Below are 24,159 nucleotides of genomic sequence, written 5' to 3'. Positions count from 1 at the left end.
TGTTTACCCGACATGCTGTCTTGTTACCCAGTGGGATGTTTTCCCTTTGCAGCTCACTGAGGCGCCCAGCTTGTTTTCCTTCTCAAACTCTACTAGGATCTGCTAGTGTCTTTTGAGGCAGACCATCCTGTTTTCAGACCAAGTTCCTGTCTTCTTGAGAACAATCGTTTCTAGGTGTTTTCCCAACAGCATCTGCATTTGACCTTTTGAAAACCGCATGACATCCCATCCCTCTTTCCCCTCCACTCACACTTTGCATGTTCTGAAACAAACTGCTTTCAAAAGGTATGATGGACCATCATAAGCTATGTGGGTATGATCTCACAGAAGACAATTTCAGGGCATGATATTGTACTGCTGCTGTATGAACATGCTGGGCAAATTCCTGGTAGGGCTGCCTTTAAAAACAAAATGATGATGATGATGATTGATGATAATAATAGTTTGATGCATATGGACATTTTGCTCCTTCTGTATTCTTGACTGTTGTTTCAGGCTACCCTGCACAGCCCAGAATCTGGCCTGTTGTGATGTGTGAACCATGAGCAGTAAACCAGTAACATTTGTTTCCCTGTTTAGTTTATTACCTTTATTTAATAACAATAACTAATTGCTTTAAATCAGGCATAGGAGAACTCTGGCCCTCCAGATGTTTTGGAACTACAATTCCCATCATCCCTAGCTATCAGGACCAGTGGTCAGGGATTATGGGAATTGTAGTCTCAAAACAGCTGGAGGGCCAGAGTTTGCCTATGCCTGCTTTAAATTATTTACAGGATAGTTCCAACATGGGTACCATATCAGCAAAACAAAAACAAAAAGTCACTCATCTTCTTTGAAGAGGATTTTGTTTTAATGGCTTTTCTTTCTACCTTAGTGAAAAGCAACAAACGTGCTCTGGTTTTCTGAGGTAATTTGTTTTAAAATCCCCACTACCTGCCTAGGTTAATTAAGTGTTTCCGTTTCTTTGTTTTGAGGAAAACTTATCAGAACTTCTGAGTGCTACCTGGAAACTTTGGGTTGTTATCCAACATTATATTCAGAGAAGACACAGTGAAATTAATGGACTTGGCAAACTGAGTTCCATTCCTTTGAATGGCTGTACTCTGAGTAAAACTTCCTTGGCTACAACCCATAATGGCAAAGGCCACTGTATCAGAATGGACTCCGTGAGCTACCTTTGCCTGTCAAACAGTTCCAGAAACAAGCCTGTCAACAATGTGGTTTAGTGTAATGTTATTGGGGAGGTCACAATGTCAATTTCTCTAACTGTAGGATCTTTTGCAGGTCCACTGAAAGCAAAAGGCATCCAGATTCATGTCTCTGAACCATTCATGGGCATAAGCTCATAAATCAAGGTTTTTGAAGCTCTGGTAATTAACAGGCTGAAGTTACACAACCCCCAGCCTTCCACTTAGGATCTTCTCAGACAAAGTCAATACATCCAGCTGAATAAATAACATCAGGCCAGGGATCCCTTCCTCTGTTAAGTGATAAAAAGCTGATAATGTCTCCATCTTCCCAAAGCACAGGTGCTGCAGATCAGAGGAGCCAGTAATGCCAACTGAGTCCCCCTTGCAAAGGAAAAGGCATGGATTGCTTCATATTGACTTACTGTTTAAATGAGATCAGTGTGAGTTTTTATTCTTTTTCTTTTAGGGCAAAGGATGCAAGCCTAATCACTCAAATGGTGTGAACTGGCAGGCTTCCATTCAGCCTCACCGCTTTACACCAGCTATGGCTGAGTGACTTCGATTGTACCTTCCGCTTTCCTGAAACCTAATGGACTTCTGGCATTCACAGATGCACTTTCCGCTCTTCCCCAGCCTCCTCTCACAGGCTAGCTTCCTGCTTCTGATTTCCTCCTTGCCTTTCTCTTCCACCTTTGAAAGAGTGAGATAAATATCCTCTTACAATGCAGAGGATGAAGCTCAATATTACTTTCATGAGCATGACTTGTGGAGAGGGCAAAACAACCTTAATGGCCAACTCTGTATAGCTGGGCCATGTTGCTATAAGAACACCCCCCCCCTCTTCTCCCATATATAAAAATGAACGTCAGAGGCCCTGCTGTTTTTAATATTTGCTGTTTTATTCTGTTTTTAATCTGTTGGGAGCCGCCCAGAGTGGCTGTGGGGAAACCCAGCCGGATGGGCGGAGTACAAAGAACAAATTATTGTTGTTGTTGTTGTCATCGTCATCAACACATTAGATAGACTCGGGCCTTTTTCCTGTGTGTCGCCGAAGGAGACCTGCTAGTTTCCATCTTTCTTCCATCAGTGGTTTAAACCTGGGCAGCAGATTAGGCAGCCACACAGGTCTCCCTCGCTGCAATGAGATGTATTGTGTTTCTAGTTAAACTATAGTATTTCTAGATTTGCATGTGCAAATGTTATGCTAACCAGTGTCCTCTCCTATCCTCTATTTTAGAGATGCATTTTCTCTCTTTCAGCAAAGCGTAAGTGGACACCTTTGCCTTGTACCATTTCACCAGGAATAAGGGAACTATAAACCAGGGGTGCAGGAAAAGGAAAAGACCTGCATTCCAGGACACCCACAATTCCTAAAGGATGCTGCACACATCCTCTGGCAGCCCTGCCATCTTGAGTTGGCCTTGTGCAGCGATAAAAGGCAATGTAAGCCACCCTACCTTAGTTGTCGCAACCAAGTCATTTAGAATGTTATGCAGAACCCTACAGGATCCTAGGAAACACTGACTTTCCCCCCAAACTGTATTGTTTCTCTTGATTCCCCCCCCCCCCCATCACAACATACAGAGAGCTGGATAGTCTGACGGGTCGCCTAAGTTGGGTTTAATGAGCAGTACTGAAAACCATGTTATGTTATGTAAACCGCCCTGAAAACATGATTAACATATGGTATACAAACACATTGGCATGAACAAATGATTTAGGCTGCAATCCTAACTATGTTTACGCAGAAGTAAGTTTCAGTGAATTAAATGAGCTTACTCCCAGGTAAGTGAAGATTTAAATTGAGCTACTACTTCTTATATATAGCATGGACCCTATCCCCCTTGATTATAAGTCAACTATTTTGATAGAACTGCCTTTCTACTGCTTCCAGATATCTACTTCCTCTTCTTTCCTACCTTGCCGGTCCTATTAAGTGCTGTCTATTGATGGAAAGAACTGTGTGTGGGTTTTTTGCTTTTGCTTTTAAAGGGATGGTGACACAGCTGAAAAAAGAATTAATCTAATCTGCAAAAAAATATTAGAGGACAGCTATATCCAGTGTAGATTCATTGCAATTAAGTGAGATGCCCAGCTTAGCTTCACTGGCTCTAGAAGGTCTACACTCTGAGTAGCACCAGCATTTGATACAACCCAGATTCTTTAATGAGAGAGAAAGGTTAAATCTTAGTTTACTAGCACCGGAAAGGAAAGGATTTATTATGCTGGCATAAAAACTGACTTCAGAAGGACTTGCCTGCTCTTGCATAGCCTGGCATTCATGTCCTCGACCTTTCGGCGATGCCCAGCACTGAAACACAGGCAAGCCCAAGGAGCCAAGTAGTTTATTTTGTCATCTGTTCACATCTGGTAACTAAGGTTTTGGAGCTTTTGGTACAGGCAACCCTGTTGGGAGATGACGTTCTCCTTCAGGAATTCATCATGCTAGAACACATTTTCAAATGGCAAAACCATTTTTTAAAAGCTGCCCACTTTAACTTTTTCACAAATTTAAAAGGCATAGCTGCAACTCTAATGCCTTTTAGGCACATGTATATCAAAGAGATGGGACGCGGGTGGCGCTGTGGGTTAAACCACAGAGCCTAGGGCTTGCTGATCAGATGGTCGGCGGTTCGAATCCCTGTGACAGGGTGAGCTCCCGTTGTTCGGTCCCAGCTCCTGCCAACCTAGCAGTTCAAAAGCACGTCAAAGTGCAAGTAGATAAATAGGTACTGCTCCGGCGGGAAGGTAAACGGCTTTCCATGCGCTGCTCTGGTTCACCTGAAGCGGCTTAGTCATGCTGGCCACATGACCTGGAAGCTGTACACCAGCTCCCTCGGCCAATAAAGCGAGATGAGCGCCGCAACCCCAGAGTCGGCCATGACTGGACCTAATGCTCAGGGGTCCCTTTACCTTTACCTATATATCAAAGAGAAATCCCCATTTCCCTCTTCCTTCTACTTCAGGGATGGGGAACCTGTGACCCCCCAAATGGTGTTGGACTACAATTCCCATCCTCTTTGACTCTTGGCTACACTGGCTGGGGCTGATAGGAGTTGAACGTCTGGAGGTTCGCAGGTTCCCTATCCCTTCTTTATTTGGCTATTGCGTATCCTGCAAGAGAAGCTTCCTTTGTTCGCCACCTGTCAGTTTAGTGCAAATAGCAATTCCCAAAGAAAGAACAATACCATGCAGGCTTGTGCACGTCATAACACAGAACTTCCCCGAGTGAATTGCACTTAGTGAGCAATACCCAGAACTCACCAATCCCGGGACATGGACAGGCAGGTTATTTATGTATTTTATTTATTTTTTAAAAAATGAATGCACCACTTGATTGCTAAAAACAAACAAACCTCAAAACAGTTTACAAAATATAAAACCACAGAATCAAGAAAAAACCCACAGCCCTACTTTAAAACATACTAAAGTTAAAATACTAAAACGGATTAACATTACCTCAACTTGTCTTGCCGAATGCAAGGTGGTTCTTTTAAAAATGAGATTCAGAAGTAATACAAAACACAAGTGAGTGAGAAGATTAAAGGTTTTGTTCTAAACAGCAAGCAATATACCGTATACTGTACATACCAAGCAAGCACTTCAATCTGCTACTTGGAAGCCCTCAAGACGTGGCGAAGGGACTCTCCCAGGTACCCCCAGGTTGCACGGCCCTGTGGCCATCAGTCTGTGCACGAGCTTCTCCCTAACACTCTGCCCACAACCATCCGATTGATAGATAGCTACCTGTTAGCCTGTGTTGCTTGCCGGACTGGCTACGTGCAGAGTATTCATTAGCCACCCTCTCCCAGTGCCTCACTTTCTCCAAGCAATGTCCAACATCAAATAAGGTACCTAGCCCTATCACTTCTTCCTAACTGATTAAGACATTAAAGGCTGTTCTCAGCCATCAAACAGCTTAACAAAAGATAGGGAAAAGGAAGGAACAGGGGGCAGGAAGGATAACCATGTCAGATCACTAACTCCTCGAAATACAAATATATTCCAGATAGATTGCCCATACACAACTTTCTAAGCATCTAAGTAGGCTTGTCTAAACAAGAATGTTTTCAGCAGGAGCGGAAAGGAGTAAAGCAAAGGAGCCTTCTTAATCTCAAAAGGTGGGGAGTTCTAAAGTGTGAGTGGTTGTCACACTAAATGACCGAGTTCTTACAAATGCAGAATGGGTATTATCTGGCAAGGGTGTCAGTGTGACTTGCTTGAATTTGATTTATAGAAAGGGTAGGAAGTTTGGAAGCAATCTTATTGGTTTCTATCAGACCTTGTCTCCTTTGACTGGTGACAGAAGCTCAGGATCTCATGGAGAAGCCGCTTGCAGCACCTGTCCCTTGATCCTTTCTGTTGGAACATGCCTGCGGGGCACACACAGCCCTCAGAATGAGACAGACCTCTCCGGGCATCTTCCTGATGAAGCGCAGCCCGGGACATTCACAAATCAGTCCCGGTGCGCACTTGCGACACATATTAAAAGACATGTGCATTCTCACTCTAGCAGAGTATAGCAGAAACAATCGTGGAGCGTGAGTGTAACATTCTAAGTGATTTATTAAGCAATATATACAGGGCAAAGCAACCATGGTGTCCTCTCACTTCTCCTTCAGGAGACACACACAGAGAGAGACACACACACAAACAGTACAAAAGTACAGTACAGCGGAAGAAATAAGACTGACTTCCATTCTCAGACTTACACAGACATGTGATGTAACAATCACACATCCAGCAACGGAGGAGTGAAATGCTAACACTTTCCACTAGGAGAGGGTCGCCAACATCATGCCCTCCATATATATTTACTTCAAATCCCATCAGCCCCAGCCACTTGGGCAATGGACAGGGATGATGGGAGTTGGAGTTGAACAACATCTAGAAAGCATCGCATTGGCTGTCTTGAACTAGGGATGTCAGGAATTGAAGCATGCAAAGCATGTGCTCTACCGCTGAGCAGTAAATCTTGAACCCCTGTCTCAGGTGTGTTTCTATGAAAGCCTCCAGGCAAGGGAGCTATTCAGGTGCTGAACAAAGAGATTTGGGGATGGTGTTGTTCCATGAAATGTGATGCACAATAGCTAGCGGAGGGCTAGCCTTGGCCAGTGGATACACAGGTTGATAGAATCAGACCTGAGAGCTCTGGGGTCAAAGCTGCCTTCATCCATGAACTGATTTAGTAGCCACAGGTAGGCCAGTATTTCAGTTTCCATTTTTCATCCGTTAAATAATAATGATGATGATTCATAGCAATGATTCACTTCCCAGTAAGGCTGTTGTCTAGGAAGTCCCATGGTTGTGCCACATGCTGTGGGAACAAATGAAAAGAAAGTGTAAGTATATTTTATAGAGCTCAAGAGAAAGCCTCAGTAAAAAATAGTTGACTAAAGTCATAAAAACCAGATTGATGAAACAGCAAATCTTTAAACCTTTTCCTTCCTTCCTTCATTGCTTTTCGTGGAGACTAGGTGCTGTGTCCAAGATTTCACAGGAAATATTTAATATTATTTTAAGTGTAACAAACAACAAACAAACAAACAAACAAACAAACAGGTGACAAGCCAAGGGAGCCTAATGTACTAACACACACATGCACAGACTCTCAGCACTATTAAATGTATTTTTTGGAGGTGTCAACATGTTGGCACAAACCATATAACCGTATTGTTTGGGGACATTAGAGTAAGGAGAATTTTCCTGCAGGTTTCTGAATTGGGTTAGAAAAGCACCCCACAAAACCATTAATATTAAATGTCAGTTGTAATAAAGTTGTTTCTAAACAATATTTCAATATTTTCATCACATTTTTACTTTAATAGTTTTTGTTGTTTGTAACTGAAAATTAAAGCCACAAGCTTAATAAATAAACAGAAATGGGCAAATCATCACTGCACAGAAAAAGTCTACCTCCTCTGAATATGTCTTTTCTGGCTCTGGGCCTTCTGACATAACAGACATATCTGGGGCCAAAATATCACCCCTGTACACTGGAAATCTCATTGTGGTAGAAGATACGCCACCAAAACTCTTAAATGTGATTCCCCCACTGCACACAATTGGATGAAGGCTAACAAACTAAATTTACCAAAATACTTTGTGGAGCGCCACAAATCCTAAGTAAGTATGAGAGTGCTTTAAATGTATGCTGTGTCTGTAGTCGGGGGTGGAAGGGAAAATAGAATGAGGCTGTCCTGGAAGGAGACATGGCTGGGATAGTGTACGTGAGCAACCATGCTGCAGCATTTTGTTGCAGGTCCCACATGTAATATATCCAAACATTCTCTTTCAAATATGTGCTGAATTCAATTAGCATTGAAAATGTCAGGAATATAGAACAGCTTTATTCTATAATGCAGTTTCCAGACAATTTGTATAAGAATACTCTCTTCTCACTACTTTAAAATATTTTTTCTCTTTAAAACCAACGCACCCTAATGTGTTGAGACAATAATAAATCAGACATTAATTTAAAAATCCTGCTAATCATTTCATAGATGCATGGGAAGTTCAGTGCGTAAAATCCTTCACACAAGCATTTGAGAGCATGAGAGGAATTCTGTTAAGCTGCCACAAATGTCAAAAGTTCTTAGCTATCCTGACACTTACATAATTGCCCTACACAGACACCCACGCACTGGAATAGACCCTAAACCATTCAAAATTGCATGTGTGAGTCATGGAGTGTTCCTATTATGCAAAATTCCATCCAAATTTTTATTCCCAGAAAAGATTTATAATGCTGAAAGTTAAGGAGTGGGTGTCACTTCAAGGAAAGCTTCATCTAACAAATGTGAAAGGTTTGGCAAAGTACTTCGTCTTATACAGGCCCCATTTCCGAAAACTCCTCATGCCCTCTTGCAAAACTGTCCAAGTTCCATGAATGAACAGGAAAGGAGATAGACTAACTACTGTATTTTTCACTCTATAAGACGCTCCAGACCATAAGACGCACCTAGTTTTTGGAGGAGGAAAACAAGAAAAAAAAATTCTGAATCTCAGAAGCCAGAACAACAAGAGGGATCGCTGCGCAGCGATCCCTCTTGCTGTTCTGGCTTCTGGGATAGCTGCGCAGCCTGCATTTGCTCCAAAAGATGCAAACACATTTCCCCTTACTTTTTAGGAGGGAAAAAGTGAGTCATATAGAGCAAAAAATACGGTAATCTTAACTTCTTCCATTGTCAACGAGGGGAAAAAGCAAGTGTAGGGCCAAGAGCAGAAATCCTCAAATGTTCCACAACCTTTTCCATATTATGGACCACCATCTGAAAACCTGAACTGTGCCCTGCAGAAAAGAAAAAAGCTGGGGCAAAAGAACAGTTTTGCAGAAGTACAGGCTAGAGGAATCCTTCAGAATGCCGTTCTCCTGCCTCAAGATGCACGGCATTCTTATATGACTTTTGAAGGAAGTTTAGTCATGCTACTTTAAAGTCTTGTTACAGCGAAGGATTCTGGGAGAGAGACGGAAGCAGGTGAAAACCACTTCAGAGCCTACTTCAGTCAGACTCTTCCCAACCCAGAGGGTCATCGGCCACCAACCACCCTCTGGGAAGGATTCCAGGAAAGAGGTCGGAAGGTAAAGACCATCTCAGAGCCGATACTTGCTGTACTTTGCAATCCTACCTCTGGGCTATCTGCCTAAGGGGAAGTCCTGTTGGCTTGTTACATGTTGATATAGTTTATTGAGCTCTTTAAAAATGTGTCTGGGTGTTATTTATAAGTCTCCTTGGAAGTATCTCAAAAGCCAGGATATAAATAACTGTAATTGATTGATACATTGATTGGCCCGGAGTTCCAGCTTTGTCATTCAAGGAAGTTGCCCTCAGTGCCCATTTGTTAAAGCAGCGTGTTCACAGCAGCCTATCGGCTGTGTCATCCATTTTGCTTTTGTACAGAAGTCGCGAGAACTACTGGCCAGCTCTTTCAATCCCTTTCTGCAAAAATGAGCAAAGAGATGCTGTGTGACCCTTCTCCTGTAGCAATGCATCCTCAACATCGGGGAGCTGTGGGGTCTGCAAGTTCCCCCATTACACACACCCTGATTAGAATCTATAGAGTACAGACCAACAAGGAATGGCAGCTGTGGGTGGGGGAGACATGGCCAGGAAAGAAAGAAGATTGCCACTTAACTTGAAGCTCTGCTCCAAGGCTCAGAAGAACTGTTTAGAGCAAAAGCCCTGCTGTCTAAAAAACCCCACCTCAAGCCTTGAAGAAAGAGAGAGGTGAACACAAGAGGATTCAGAAAAGCTGCAAATAAAAGACCTCGCTCAATTCTGCCTGCCCCAAGATAGAAGGCTCACTTCAACAAGGACACTAGCCAAGACACCCTTTCCTCAAAATCTTCATTGGGGAAAGAAAGTGTTAAAAATATTGTTGCACGCAAACCCAATCTCTGAGCACCATGAGATTCCAGGTACTTACCCAGAGTTTGTGTTTCCTTCGGCATGAGGGTCAGTGGAAACTGTGGTATCTTTATGATAGATGGTTTATTTGCATTGCTGCTTAGCTCACATCACTCAACTCTCTGTTTTCAGCTCTGACCTTTCTCTTTCTAACTACCAGCAATTCAGGGGGAGGGGCTCCCACCCATTTGTCTAGCACAGATCCACTTCCTTTGTTACCTTAATGACCCATTACCTCACCAGGAAGCTAACCTGGCTATTCCAAGATTTGGAATGGGAGCCCGGGTATTAGAAGAGTCTCTGCATATAGCCTACTCCCCCACCACCGCAACCTCATAACATTGTCTTACGAGAAGAATTTGCAGTGCAACAAGAATCCATAAAGAAGCTTATTAAAAATACTTGGAAGGAATGAATGCTTCCAATGGAAGCATGAAACTGACAGAATTTAATGCAAGGAAACTGTAACAGAAATAACAATAGCAACAAAAGAACTAAGCCAAAAATCCATGACAAAAAAGATCAAAGAATTATAGACAGACAGACAGACAGACAGACAGACAGATAAAGATAGAGATATGCAACAAGCTTGAAGATGGCGAAAATCAAAATAGAAGAATGAATTTATATTTACTCATTTTTTGACAAGGGAATGGAAGAGAATAATCCTGCACAATTTATTGCCCTTTGGCTTAAATCACTGCTTCTAGACCTCATAATCTCTGCTGATGATTTTGAACGGGCACACAGAGCACTTGAACCCAAACTGAAGGAGGGAGCTCCCCACCCCCACTGTGATAGAATTGTCTGCTTTGCCCATTAGAGGAAGAAGGAGGAAGTGTGGAAGAACCTGAGGAACAAGGCATGGCAGATTATCCTAAATCAGATTGTTCCTTTACCTTTCTTCACTTGGTTATACCAGGTGTAACCACCCTATTTAAGAGCTAATTGTGACTTATCTATTGCAGTTATATCCCACCTTTTCTTTCAAGGAGCTCAGAGTGGCATATGTGCTTCTCCCCCTCATTTGATTCTCACAGCAAAACTGTGAGGTAGGTTATACTGGCTCAAGGTTACCCAGGGAGCTTCATGCCCAAGCAGGGATTTGAATCCTGGTCCCCCAGGTTCTATTCAGACACTCTAATTGCTACTATACCATGCTGGCTCACCCTGGGATGTGAGACACCAGGGTTCAGTAAGGTAGGCCTGCGTCTTGGCCACATTCGTGAAGCAGAGCAGAGGAGGGAACTCACAAGTTTGTCTTTTTAAAATTGACTCCAGGCTAAAATCCACAGGGAAAAGAAGACACAGTTCAACCAGTCATTGTGCAATACCTGTGGCACTTAGCCCACTATATTAATATAATAAACTGAGAAAAATGAATGGTTTTATGAGCAGTGTAACAGCACCACCTGTAATGGGGATGAAAAATCTTGTTACTTGTCATAAAGCACCATTTGCTACATAGCCCATAAAAATCTAAAGATAGTAAAAAGTCTTCCTAAACTTATGAGTGTTAGTCCTTTCCAATAAACAGATGAGCAAAAACAACTTTGTTTCATACGTATCCTAACAGCCAGCTATCCAGCAGGTTTTTGTACAATCTGGTTCAGGGTTTTATACAACCCTGAACACCTGCTCTTGGTTGTTTTGGGCTTGTACTTCTGTATATACGTTATTTCAACTCCCTACAGAAAACTTCCACATGAAAACTGGGTTATTTTATCTCCGATGGCATCCTAATTGCCCCCATTTTGGAACAGCAATGCCTGTTTGTTGTAACACATCTGTCTCCCTAATGTGAACTGAAGAAAAGCAACATTTGAGACATTCTTCTCCCTCCCCCCCCCCCGTCATTTAAACTTTTGCACTGGTGTTGAAAACTGGAAGTTGTTTACTTTCTTCAGATTATAAAACAACCCTCCAGTTCTCTTGTGACTTAAGTCCCGAGGGGTCAGAGCAACTACCTAGAGAGAGGCTTGGAATAAGAGGAGCCTGCAAACCCAGAAGAAAACAACTCTTTTGCAGAGAGAACAGGTAAGAGTTTTCAGTGCTGTGTCATGAGGAAGAAGTTTACACTTTGGCGATCTTTAGAGAGGACCAGGTAAAAGAAGAGCAAGCCACGTGCCTCTAAGGTAGGGGTTAAAATGACAGAACTGTATTGCAACATATCTATAGTAGAGCAATAATACCCATCAAAGCCTGGTCAAGGATGATGGAAGTTGTAGTCCAGCAATGACCAGAGGGCAAAAGATTTTCCTCATTTGCCTTATAGGGATCAACCCAAATTCTACAAAATAGTGAGTTCAGTGGAACTGGCTTCCAAGTAAACGTGCATGAATTTTTAAAACCAACTTGGATGGCTTTAAAAGACAACGTCATGGAGGATGAGCCAGCAGCAGCAACTGAACATGGCGGTGATGCTGTACCTCCCCTGTTAGAGGCAATATAGCTGTGAACACGAGTTACTGAAATTTGCAGGTAGGGGACCGTGATGCAGTGGTTCAGGTTCTGTTCAGAGGCTTCTCATGGGCACGTGGTTGGCCACTTTGAAAGCAGAGAACTGGCTGAGATGAGCCTTCAGCCAGCAGAGTTGTTCTTACGATCTTACAGACTGTTGTAGATATGCCTGCCCTCCCCCTCAGTGCTAGGGCTCGTGCATGTTTTATAACTAGAACATGGTGTTTCCGATTGCCTTCCGGCATCATCCTGTGGTTCAGTCTAAGCCAGCTACTCACCCATTGCCTCCAGCACAACCTGTACCTCTGGGGTATTTTTTTTTAAAGCAAGTCAACTGCCCAAACGTCACGCCCTCCAGCTGCCAATGGCGCAGCAGCTTGCCTGTCACATCACATCCCTGCCAGAGCTAAATGTAAATCAGTCAGACTCTGAGAACAAAAAGAAGCGCCATTTGGTTGAGTCTTCCTTCACCCGTGCCACCTCCAAAATGTTCTTTGCTCTACAGAACCCGTTGCAGCAATGCTATGCCAAGGTTGTGCAAAGAAAGCCTTGCATAGAGCATGGTTTTTGAGCTGAGGAGACCCAGATTTACTGTAGATTCCTCTTCAGCTATGAAACTCACCGGCTGTTTTGGAGCTTGCCACTATTGCCCACAGGGTTGTTGTGAGGCAAAGGTTGCAATCTTATACACCTGTTGTTGTTTAGTCGTTCAGTCATGTCCAACTCTTCGTGACCCCATGGACCAGAGCACGCCAGGCACTCCTGTCTTCCACTGCCTCCCGCAGTTTGGTCAGACTCATGTTTGTAGCTTCGAGAACACTGTCTAACCATCTCGTCCTCTGTCGTCCCCTTCTCCTTGTGCCCTCCATCTTTCCCAGCATCAGGGTCTTTTCCAGGAAGTCTTCTCTTCTCATGAGGTGGCCAAAGTATTGGAGCCTCAGCTTCACAATCTGTCCTTCCAGTGAGCACTCAGGGCTGATTTCCTTAAGAATGGATGCGTTTGATCTTCTTGCAGTCCATAGGACTCTCAAGAGTCTCCTCCAGCACCATAATTCAAAAGCATCAATTCTTCGGCGATCAGCCTTCTTTATGGTCCAGCTCTCACTTCCATACATCACTACTGGGAAAACCATAGCTTTAACTATACGGACCTTTACTATACACCTGTACCAGAGAGTAAATCCACTTGAATTCAGTAGGACCTACCTCTGGGTAGATATGAGCAGGACTGTGCCGTAATTCTAAGCTCCTTGGAAGAAGGCCGATATACAAATTAATAACAAAGCAACATCACATCCGGTATATGACGCAAATTTTATTTGTAACTTCATAAACCCATCAGCCACCCAGGAAACTTTTGTTTAAAGGGTGTGATATTGGATAATCTTTCCAAAATAAGAGAAGTGACTCCATGAGACTTAGGTCATTTCCTTTCCATTGCACACTTGCCAATACCATTTTTCTCTTACAGCCCTGATTAATCTCATCCATAACCATTTAAAACATCTAAGTAGCCTCTATTCAGCAGGTAAAAACACCTAGTTTGAATAAAGAATCAGTTCTGATGAAACTATAGACACTTGCTGAAAAACCCACCATCCTGTAGTGTAAGCTTTTCAGCAAATGAGAAATGTTTGGTTTGGGTCAGGTCACAGGTCTTTTATTACAAATCCAGATTCATGCTCCTATACTCCCCGCTATTGTTGTCTCTCTGTTGCTAACCTAATATTGCTCCAAAGGTATCACAGATGAGGCATATCCTGGGACCTGCAACATACCATACTGCATACTGGAATGATCCTATGTGTTCACAGTATATCACAGTGATCCCCATAGATATAATTCATGCTGATTATTCTAAGGAGCTGCGCAGCCTGATGGTTTGGTCTTCTCCCTATTGTTATGGTCTCAAAAGGGATGGTCATTTATATGCCTTGTTTCAGAGTAAAGTCCTTGTGACTTGTTCTGCCTGTTAGCTGTCCAGTTGAAGCTTGCTGGACGACATTCCTTTCAAGCAACTGCCCCCCCCCACAACTTTGTTATCACCCAGGCCACACACACAATGGTAGAAGTTCCTGGTGGCATACACCCCCTCCTTCCTATACTGTGCTGAAGGGGCAGGGGAAACTAACTTCTATCAGAGCAATAAAAGCCGATGCCGTGGACAACACAATCATCCTGGCAGCTCCCACACGTTCTCCCATTATGTGGGAACAGGATATTCCGCTATTAGTGTTTGATGTGACCTAATGTGCTCTGGGGAGGAAGGAAAGCGGACAGAGTGGGAAAGCACAAGGGTGTGCATGTGTAGCAAGAAATCTTAAGTTGCTTTATCTTGTAGTGCTGTTATGTTTCTGCCTGGGAATGACTTAAAAGCCAGCCCAAATAAAGAAATGATCCATCTTCTAGGCCAGGGGTCAGCAAACTTTTTCAGCAGGGGGCCCTGTCCCTCAGACCTTGTGGGGGGCCGGACTATATTTTTTGAGGGGGAAATGAACCAATTCCTATGCCCCACAAATAACCCAGAGATGCATTTTAAATAAAAGGACACATTCTACTCATGTAAAAAAACACTGATTCCTGGACCGTCCGTGGGCAATTGGGCCAGATCTGGCCCCCGGGCCTTAGTTTGCCTGCCCATGTTCTAGGGTCATGTTCTTGTCAGGGGACTGCAGAAACCTCTCACTTCATTTTACAAATGAATCACCACCCTCATAATCACAACAGCAGTTTAGAAGCCAAATCCATATAGCGATGTTTGTGTCCCACCGCAGGCCAACAACACCCAGGTGCACCTAACTTGCATTTTTCCTAGCAGACCACACTGATGCAACGAAATAAATAATAATATAATATATGGTGCCCATCTTACTGGATTGCCCCAGCCACTCTGGTCAGCTCCCTCCATTTGTAATACCTAGCAAAATCTCAACTCTCTAAGAAAGCCCCCCCCCCCTTATCACTGTGGGACAGTAGAGAAAAAGCAGAAAACCTCTTCCCAGGGTAGCCCAGCAAATGCTTGCACTAAGCTTGATGGCGGAGAGTAGCCCTTGTATCTTTGACATGCATTGTAGTAGCAGCAGCAGCAGGGATGTACTTGCGCCCGTGGAAAGGAGCTGGATCGTTGCGGAGAGGCGGGTTTTTTGCGCCCAGCCTGGACCTGGTGCGTCCTTGGCGGGGGCTAACGTAGCCAACCCCGCAATAACGACTCTGTGTAGCAGCCCTTAGGACGTGTAGCGAAACCAAGAGCAGAGAGCCCCGTGTGCTTAAAGACTAACCGATGAGCTTATGGTGGCTGGAGCTTCCGCGGAGCTAAAGCACCACTTCGTCAGGTGCCTACTCGAACTTAATGGGTGGTTTGCTGGCCTTTCGCCTCCCTCGCAACGAATTCGCCCTTGCTCCTCTTTTTCGAGCAGGCGAACCCTCTGGGAAGCTGGCCCCGTCTGAATAGCCAGCGGGCATTCCTTCCGAGTAAACACGCGTGGGGGGGGGGGATCGGACTCCGACGAGGACTCCCCCAAGGCCCCCTCGAGGAAGCGGTGGCAGACGCAGCACTTCCGCGGGGAAATGGGTTTAATGCGTGGGAAATATTCCTTTTGGAAGCCCAGGAAGGGTTAATAGCAAGAAAAGCGCCCGGGCCGAAGGGGGAGGAAGAGCCGCTCTCCCGGCCTGGATTTCAGGCTGTGGGAACAATGGGTCACAATTACCGAGCGCCAGCAGCCACCCTTGCAAATGCCAAGCGGCTCTGTCCGCTCCGCTACCCATTAACTCCGGCCCACGCTCCGCTCTAATGAAAAGCCGGCTCCTTCTTCCACAATTAACTCGGCTTGCCCGGAGGGGAGAATAAAACCTGAGGCTCTCGCAGCAAGCCGGCGGCGCGCTTTCTCGTAGCTGACTTTTTGAGGTCACTCACTGGCGCGATCGGGCTCCCCCCCCCCCCCGCTTCCTTTTCTCAATTCCAGTCTCCTGACTTGGAGGACTTGTGTGCCCGCATGTATTATGGTTACTATCAGCGCACGTGTTTGTAGAGGGCGGAAAATAAAGCGTGCACGCGTGGGCCAGTCATTATTCCCGTTTCGCCCACGGGGGGAAAAATCCAAGGCAAGGGGAAGGGACGGGGGGGGGTCCCTTAATGCTTGCAAAAGGCACTTGCATCTTATCAGCCCTGCAAAAGCAACGCGGGGTGTCCCGAAAGTTCCCCCGCCTCGCTGCGAAGGGAGCCCGAAGGAGGAAAAGCGCGGCTGCGAAGTGCCCTTAACGAGCGCGCTTGTGCAGCGAAAACACCGAAGAGGAGAGGCTGCCTTTTGTTCCTCCTCTAATTGGACCATTTGTTGTGTAATCGCTGGGCTGCTCTGCGTGAGCTGCAACAGAAGGAAACTCGAGCCGCAGACGCGCAGCTCTAGCGGCTGTGTGTCTTCCCCTCTTAGCTCTTCTCCTCCTCCTCCTCCCTCTCCCTCTCTCCCCCCGCGCCTTCCTTTCCCTCCTTCCTCCCGCTGAGCTGCTGTTGCTGCTTGTTTGCACTCGGCTTATCCGGAGCGGAAATTCCTTTCCGTTTTTGTGAATGACAAACTCATTAACAATTCATCAACACAACCTGTTCCAGCCGGCCCGTCTCCACGGAAACAGCCCCTTCCGCGAGCGCTGATTGGCCGGCCGAGAGAATGTATCCATTGAGACGTTCCATGTTTGTATCCATTGAGGAACTGCCTGGCGCGGGGTGGAAGGGGCGAAGCGAGGAGGAGAGCAGCGGTAGCAGCAGCAGCAGCAGCAGAGCGTGCAGGGCTGATTAAAAGGGACATTGATCGCATCTCGAGGACTTAGGAAGAAAGAGGAGGAGAAGGGGGGCCGTGAAGCAAGATGTGAGAAGCAGGAGAAGCAATAACACCGGTAGCGAGTGTAGGGTCTGTCTCTTCTCTCTAACGAGTTATTTAAATGCATTTCCTTTTTGCTGCACGGAAGAAAGGCATCTGAGCACATTTAATTGGATTTTTATTCGGGGGAAGCAAAAAAGCAGAGGCGGTTAGGGAGGTTCATTCGAGGATTCATTGACAAAAAGAAGAGGCAGGGGGATTCCTGCTCCGTCCCTTCTCTCCACTGCTAACGGAGGCCGGGAGCTCGCCCGAGGAGTTCCCGAGTTGCGGCTGCCTTCGCCCCGGCTGCGCCCGTGCCCTCTGCCCCGGTGGTCCGCGTGGCCCTTTGGAGAGGGGCCTTTTCCACAGCCCCCTGCCGCCCGCCCGCCTTCCCCGATGCTAGATACGCTCCGACCCGCCGCTCCTCCTTTCGTGGTGTCGGACATGGCGCTGTGCAAGACGGTGGCGTGGCTCAACGAGCAGCTGGAGCTGGGCACCGAGCGCCTGCTGCTGATGGACTGCCGCCCGCAGGAGCTGTACGAGTCGTCGCACATCGAGTCGGCCATCAGCGTGGCGCTGCCGGGCATCATGCTGCGGCGCCTGCAGAAGGGCAACCTGCCCCTGCGCGCCCTCTTCGCCAGCGGCGAGGAGGAGCGCGAGAAGTTCGCCCGCCGCTGCGGCACCGACACCGTCGTCCTCTACGACGAGAGCAGCAGCGACTGGAACGAGAACACGGCCGGGGACTCCGTCCTGGGGCTGCTCCTCAAGCGCCTCAAAGACGACGGCTGCAAGGCCTTCTTCCTGGAAGGTGAGGGGTTAAGCGGAGCGGGAGCGGGTTCCCCGGAATCCAGTCCTGCCTTCCTTCCTTCCTCCCCCCCTCTTCCTCCATCCCCGGCCCCCCGGCGCCTTCGGAACCGCCCCCTTCCCCTCCAGCCGCCAGGGGAGTGTCTAGACGCCAGCCCCCTGCGTCTGGGCGCAAGACATCCTCGCCCCCTATTGTACGCAGCGGAGCGGAGCCAGATGGCCCCTGATTGGGGGAGAAGGAAGGAAGGAAGGAGAAAGAAATCCCAGAGGAAAACACCCCCACCCCCATGCTGGGCAAATCTCACTGCTTTTAAAACCTGCCAGGGAAAGCCATAGGGCAGGACACCCACAAACCCCTTTGCCTAAGTTGTTTAACATGGGGCAATATATCCGAGGGACAAACTTTGAAAATCCCAACTCCTGAAGGCTGTTAGATCTTTTTCCTAGCAAAAAAAACTCGTGTGAAAGAGCGACTCGGGTTTGCGGGGGTGGGTTAGCAGAAGGAACTGGGTCCATCTCTCGGGAGATGTTTAGCACCTGAATTGAGTCCACAATCCTTTCAGACCGATATTCACTCATGGACAGTTCGCTCACACACCCTTTCCATTCCCGCCTGCCCCCCTCCCAGCTCAGCCGAGCCTTTTCGTTTTAAATCCTTGCTGATCTATCGCAAAGTCACTCCGAAATCTGCCGGCGGCTCTAAATCTTCTGCTTGCTCCTCCTCCCTCCAGTCAAACTAGGCAAAACCCCGGGGATGAGTCTGGCGTTACTAGGTCAAAGTGTTACGTATAGGGAGACTAGGGGTGATACGGTGGTGCAGTAAAAGGGCCTGGTTTATATTGCCTGGACTTAAAAGGCAGCCGCTTCAAAGGAGACAGGCCCTGAAGGGATGGTTTTGATAACCCGATTGCTTCCTCCCTCCCTTTCTTTGGAAGAGCAAAGGCTCTTGCAAAATCTTGGGATAGGAAGTGGAGTGGGGGAAGAGCTATAACCCCTTCTGTGCTGTCCTCTTCAGTTCAGTGGTTCCTCCTTATAGCTCATTTCTTTTATGATGGGTGGAATATGCATTTTACACCGCTTAGGCAAAAAAACCTTAAAAAGTGTCATTACAGAAATGCTGGCAACTGCCTGCCCTTTAACATTACTCTGAAATTTGTCGTCTGAATCTGGGCTATTTCACTTTGCCTAATGTTCCTTCCTGTGCAAGTAAAAGGCTCCAGTGTATTTATTGGTGGGCAACAGAATTCTGCTTTCCATGGCGGAATAAGCGATGGCTCCTTTGCATTTTGCAGCATCTCCATTCTGTCATTCTCAGGACTGTCCATTCATTTCCTAATCCCCCTTCCTCTACTGAACTCCACAGGAGCAGCATCTGCCACTACTATTTTTTTAATCCTTAATCTGACAGCCGTGATAGAGGGGAATCCCCTTCTTTTTTCCCAACCTCCCTAGCTCCCAGTTTTATTTCTAATGGTGTGAAACAGCGGGAGCTGTCTTCTGATGAGCAGGGCCATTGGTCAGGGCTGCCTTCACTGTCTGGCTTCAGGCAAAAGTCAATTGAACCAGTTATACCACTACAGAGCTATGTCTCTCCTCAAACTGTATGTTGTGTGGCTTTCTGCTTCTGCATCTTACAGCTATAGAACTGAACCCCGGTGGTGTGTGGGGTGGTAGTGGTTCGGAAAGCCTTAATGTGATCTCTCATCCAAATTATTTCCTTTCTTTTTTTCTTTCCTTCCCAGGTGGTTTCAGCAAGTTCCAGGCAGAGTATGCTCTGCATTGCGAAACTAACTTGGACAGTTCATGTAGCAGCAGTTCTCCCCCTCTGCCAGTCCTGGGCTTGGGTGGCCTCCGAATCAGCTCCGACTCCTCTTCGGACATTGAATCTGACATTGACCGAGACCCTAACAGTGCCACCGACTCTGACGGCAGCCCCTTGTCCAATAACCAGCCTTCCTTCCCGGTGGAGATCTTGCCCTACCTCTACCTGGGCTGTGCCAAGGATTCAACCAACTTGGACGTTCTAGAAGAGTTTGGCATTAAATACATCTTGAATGTCACCCCCAACCTGCCTAATCTCTTTGAGAATGCCGGCGAGTTTAAATACAAGCAGATCCCCATCTCTGACCACTGGAGCCAAAACTTGTCTCAGTTTTTCCCTGAGGCCATCTCTTTTATAGGTGAGATTTAGTTTATAATAATTGCAAATTGAGTGTTGGGTGTGTCTTGTGGTAGCATAATTATGCCTGCAATCCTCAATGCACCTGCCTGGGAGTCATCCCTGTTAAATTCAGTGGGACTTGCCTTTGAGTAGAACTGTACAGGATTATGCTGCAAATTATTAGCAGTATGCCTTGTTTACTATTTATTTTAATGTAATTTTCAGCCTTCTGGGGATCTAAGAAATAGATACTTCTGCCAGGGTTTAGCTATTGTTAAAGCTTGTAAGAAGAAGTTGATCTTTTAGATACCTGCCTGTATTTTAAAATCATAATTTCCATGCCAGCGTATTTCAATTTTGTCCAGGAAAACTGTATTTTAAAAGAAAGCAAGTAATTTTTAAAAACACAATATAGAGAGATTCCAGTGTTTTGGTAGTTAATTGGATGCATTCATTCCCTTTTTTCTTTAACTCTGCCTGACCTGATTCCTCAATTCCTTAGGCTTGTATGCTCCCTCAAACATTTCAATCCTATGTACATCTACTCAGAAGTATACCCCCTAGAGCCTCCAAGCTTTCATTTCTGTACCTACTCATGTGGAAGCATGCCCTATTGAATTTAATCTAGAGTGTTCCATAAAAACCACTCTTTTCTCAGAAGCAGGTATTGCCCTAAAATATATGAGAAGTGCTGATGAGTAAATTTAGACTCCTTCCCCTTCTCTTTGTGAATTAGTTCAGTTATGCTCCCCACCCCCTCTTTGGGGAGGGTCATTGTGTTATCTGCCAGTGAATACTGTGCTGTAATCTGATTGAGTGATACTGGTAATAGAGCAGAATGTAGGTAATCTGAGCCCAGCAAGAAGAAACTGTAGGCTGGAAGCCACAAAGAAACTAATCTCCAGGCATTATAATGCATTTCCTATTACAAAGGAACCCATTTTCTGGCAATGTTGACATCCTGTTTCTCCTAATGGGCTGTCCCCTGTGACTTCTCTCTTCCTTTTAAAACAGCTGAATACCTCCATTGTTCAGCTGCACTGCACAACAGTTGGAGAATAATTTAATAGACCTTTGCAATCTGCTTGTCTCCATTAAAAAAAAAAAAAGGTGGCATTGTAAGGTTTCCCTATTTATATGCTAGGGCGAATGTACACCAAATTATTTTTGTGACCTATTAGTATTAGAACTTAGGAAGTATTATTTAGTATTAGTCACTTACCTGAGAAGGTCACCAAGCAATTTACATTTAACAATGTCAACACAAACACATTATACCGTAAAAGAGAGCAGAAAAGTCACATAAAACACTTCACATTTCTATAGTACAAAACAAGCCCTTCCAATGTTGATGGAATCTTCTAAAACCACAGATCATCAACCACAAACCCACCATAAGCTGCTTCTGCGACTGACAGCATGTTGTTGTTTATTGCTGCTCATGTTACAACACATAGGCAGGAAGGGGGGGGGGGGGAAACCACATCTGCTTTTTGTGCCTCTGACCCCCAACTGCAGAATAACATGGTTGGAATATGGTCAGAACCAGCCTGTAACCAAACTGCATGGTCAGATTTGCACACTGCAGTTCCTCTTGTAGTTTACTTCAGATTATAGGTTTACCCTCTGGAATATTCCCTAGGAAGCCAAAAATATTCCCTTTTGCACGTCAAATCAGGCTAGAACCATTTATGCTGCTCCTAGCTGAGTCTCCGGTGTCCAGGGAGTATGTTTTAGTTCTTGAGCATCCGAACAGTCGGTCTCACCCTGTAGGCTGCCTGGTACACTTGAACAAAGGCTATACCACATAATTCTGTTGAAGGTGTAACTTGCTTTCATGTTGTTCCTGGTGTATTCAAAGCTGGCGTAGGTTCATGGCCTGAGTTCAGAAGACCTCTGCCTAGAACTCTTGCGTTTTGACTTTGGCCCAGTCAAAATAGAAATAAGTCTGTTATTGGGAGAGCAAATAAAGCAAGGCTTTGAAAACGCTATGCAAAGCGAGCCTGGAGGATGGGAGTAGGAAGGAAGGCGATGCAAATTCTATGAGGAGCTCACAAAGCTCTCTGTCACGTTTGGTCTCCTCTAGTGGCATGACCTTTAGGCTGGGAGAAGAGGAGAGATCTCACGGTTCTTGTCTTTGTCTTGTTTCCTCCACAGATGAAGCTCGTGGGAAGAATTGTGGCGTGCTTGTGCATTGCCTGGCAGGGATCAGCCGCTCGGTCACCGTGACGGTCGCCTACCTGATGCAGAAGCTCAACTTGTCCATGAACGACGCCTACGACATTGTCAAGATGAAGAAATCCAACATCTCCCCCAACTTCAACTTCATGGGCCAGCTGTTGGACTTTGAGAGGACTCTGGGGCTGAACTGCCCCTGTGACAACCGCGTCCCCAGCCAGCAGCTCTATTTCACCACCCCTTCCAACCAAAATGTCTTCCAGGTGGACTCCCTGCAGTCCACGTGAGCACCAGCCACGTCCCAGCTCTTCCAGCCTTGGGTTGTGTGATCATTCCTCCACGATGCTTCTCTTTGACAGCAGCAAAGGAATCCAGCTCTCTTTTGTGGATGCTGCTCTTGAGCAGTAGCCGGCCTGTGTGCTTAAAAATAAAAAGGTTAACAAAGTTTGGAATCTGCTATTGCAAAGGGAGGGAACCAGCCGAGTTCTCCGGGGGCGGGGGGGAAACAACCACCATAAACTCTTCAGGCCTTGCCTCTAGGTAGGCCACGCATTTTTGCTCAATGCACAAACCGCCACCTATACAGTGACTTGGAACTGAGGACTTCCAAACACAGATAGGGGGGAAGAATGGACACTATATGAGCACATGTAAGACTGGGGGAAATGTATTCAATGCATTTGTAATATATTGTGTTGTCTTCAGTGAAGACTAATTGTGTGCCCCCCCTCCCCCCCCCCCCGCAATTTTGATTTAGAGGAGCCAAAGAGAGGTTTAAGCTCAAATGTGTTTGGAATTTTTGTTTGCCAAGGGCTTTGTAATGCTTGGCTTGGTTGATGTTAAAAAGTTTTAAATCCTGAATCGATAAGCGACATCAGTAAAATGATAGGTACAAGAGGTCAACGCAAGGGGTGTCATTTCTCTCCATTCTTCCTTTTGTATGCAGAGGATACATTTTTGCAGCATGCTTGATTTTACTGTTGAAATGAGGCAAACTTGCTTCCTTGTTTAGGGAATCTGTGTCTATGCTTTGGGGTTTGTTTACTCGCATTTTGTGAATGGATAAAGTATCTTTTGTGGTGATTATATATATATATAATTTTCTTTTGCAGGGGTGTGCCATCAACATAGGGTCTCATTATGACTTAATTTGGCCTTACCTTTTGTAAATAGCCTAATTTGCATTTTCTTTTGGAAGAGAGTTACGTCTTCAGAACAGAAGATTCTTTTTTCTGTAAATTATCAAATTAAAAACAAAACGATTTTGTGCTAAACAGTGCATTACCTCTGTACAAACTCTTCAGGGAGCTTCACCTCAAATGCAATATCTTGCATTTATTTTTGTATAAAACTGGAAGTGTGTGTGGGTGTGAGCATGTGTACCTGTGTAATATGCAAGAAGGTCTTGCACACAATTGTCCATAAGGGAGTGTCTCTGATTTGCCAGTGTAAAAGTTGGGATTTTATTCTAAGAATGTTGAGATCATAAATTATTAATAAATAACTATTTTTGGCTATTTGAGAATGAGACTGGTTTGTTTCTTGGTAAGAGTTGCCATCGTTCAGCGCTTTGTCGTTTGCCGAAGAGTGGTGCAGCTAGCTGACTTTTTTACCTTTAAAAGTGGAGATGATCAGTACACCCAAGCAAACTTCTCTATGCATTGAACTTGCTGGATCAGAAACTGGAAGCGCGTGTCTGAATGTGGGCTATTTATTTGCACTGCATTGCTTTCAATGGGATGTGCTTTCAGAAACACGGCAGAATAGGCATCCACATCCATTTTTACTGGGGGAGGGGTCAGCAGCATATGCCCGTGCTGCCCAGGGTGGGTGCGCTCCCACTCGACTGCCATTTTGCCACCCCCCTCAGTCATGATACCTGTGGTGGACTGCACCCACCACACCCCCTTTCCTACACCTCTGGGAGGGGTGTACATGCAGATAAACATGCTATAGAAGGCAAAGCAATTTAAATCCTCTCTTTTTAATAAAAAAAACCCACACCATTTGGATGTATGTCTGAATTTCACCCATAGTTTCTGTTGCCATGAATGTTTCACCCTTTCTGGGCTGTGATGTGTATTCGAAAGTACAATCACCTTGTT

At 45.5% G+C, this 24,159-nt stretch overlaps 1 protein-coding gene across 1 annotated transcript; it reads left to right on the top strand.

Moving 5' to 3' along the window:
* Positions 1-16,364: 16,364 nt before the first annotated feature.
* Positions 16,365-23,571, top strand: DUSP6 (dual specificity phosphatase 6). The gene is made up of 3 exons (XM_083400992.1): positions 16,365-17,719; positions 19,458-19,895; positions 22,034-23,571. The coding sequence occupies exons 1-3, from the start codon at positions 17,308-17,310 to the stop codon at positions 22,339-22,341; spliced, it is 1,158 nt and encodes a 385-aa protein (XP_083257118.1). The 5' UTR covers positions 16,365-17,307; the 3' UTR covers positions 22,342-23,571.
* Positions 23,572-24,159: the final 588 nt, after the last annotated feature.

The sequence above is a fragment of the Podarcis tiliguerta genome (assembly GCF_965153285.1).
Source record: "Podarcis tiliguerta genome assembly, chromosome: 10".
Lineage (NCBI taxonomy): Eukaryota > Metazoa > Chordata > Lepidosauria > Squamata > Lacertidae > Podarcis > Podarcis tiliguerta.
This window is presented reverse-complemented; position numbering and strand designations above follow the sequence as displayed.

What these genes read in the sequence shown, in the direction of transcription:
- DUSP6 (XM_083400992.1), top strand. Translation starts at nt 17,308, where the DNA reads ATGCTAGATACGCTCCGACCCGCCGCTCCTCCTTTCGTGGTGTCGGAC. An exon ending in CAAGGCCTTCTTCCTGGAAG is followed by an intron (nt 17,720 to 19,457) that starts GTGAGGGGTTAA and finishes TTTCCTTCCCAG; the next exon opens with GTGGTTTCAGCAAGTTCCAG. An exon ending in TGAGGCCATCTCTTTTATAG is followed by an intron (nt 19,896 to 22,033) that starts GTGAGATTTAGT and finishes TTTCCTCCACAG; the next exon opens with ATGAAGCTCGTGGGAAGAAT.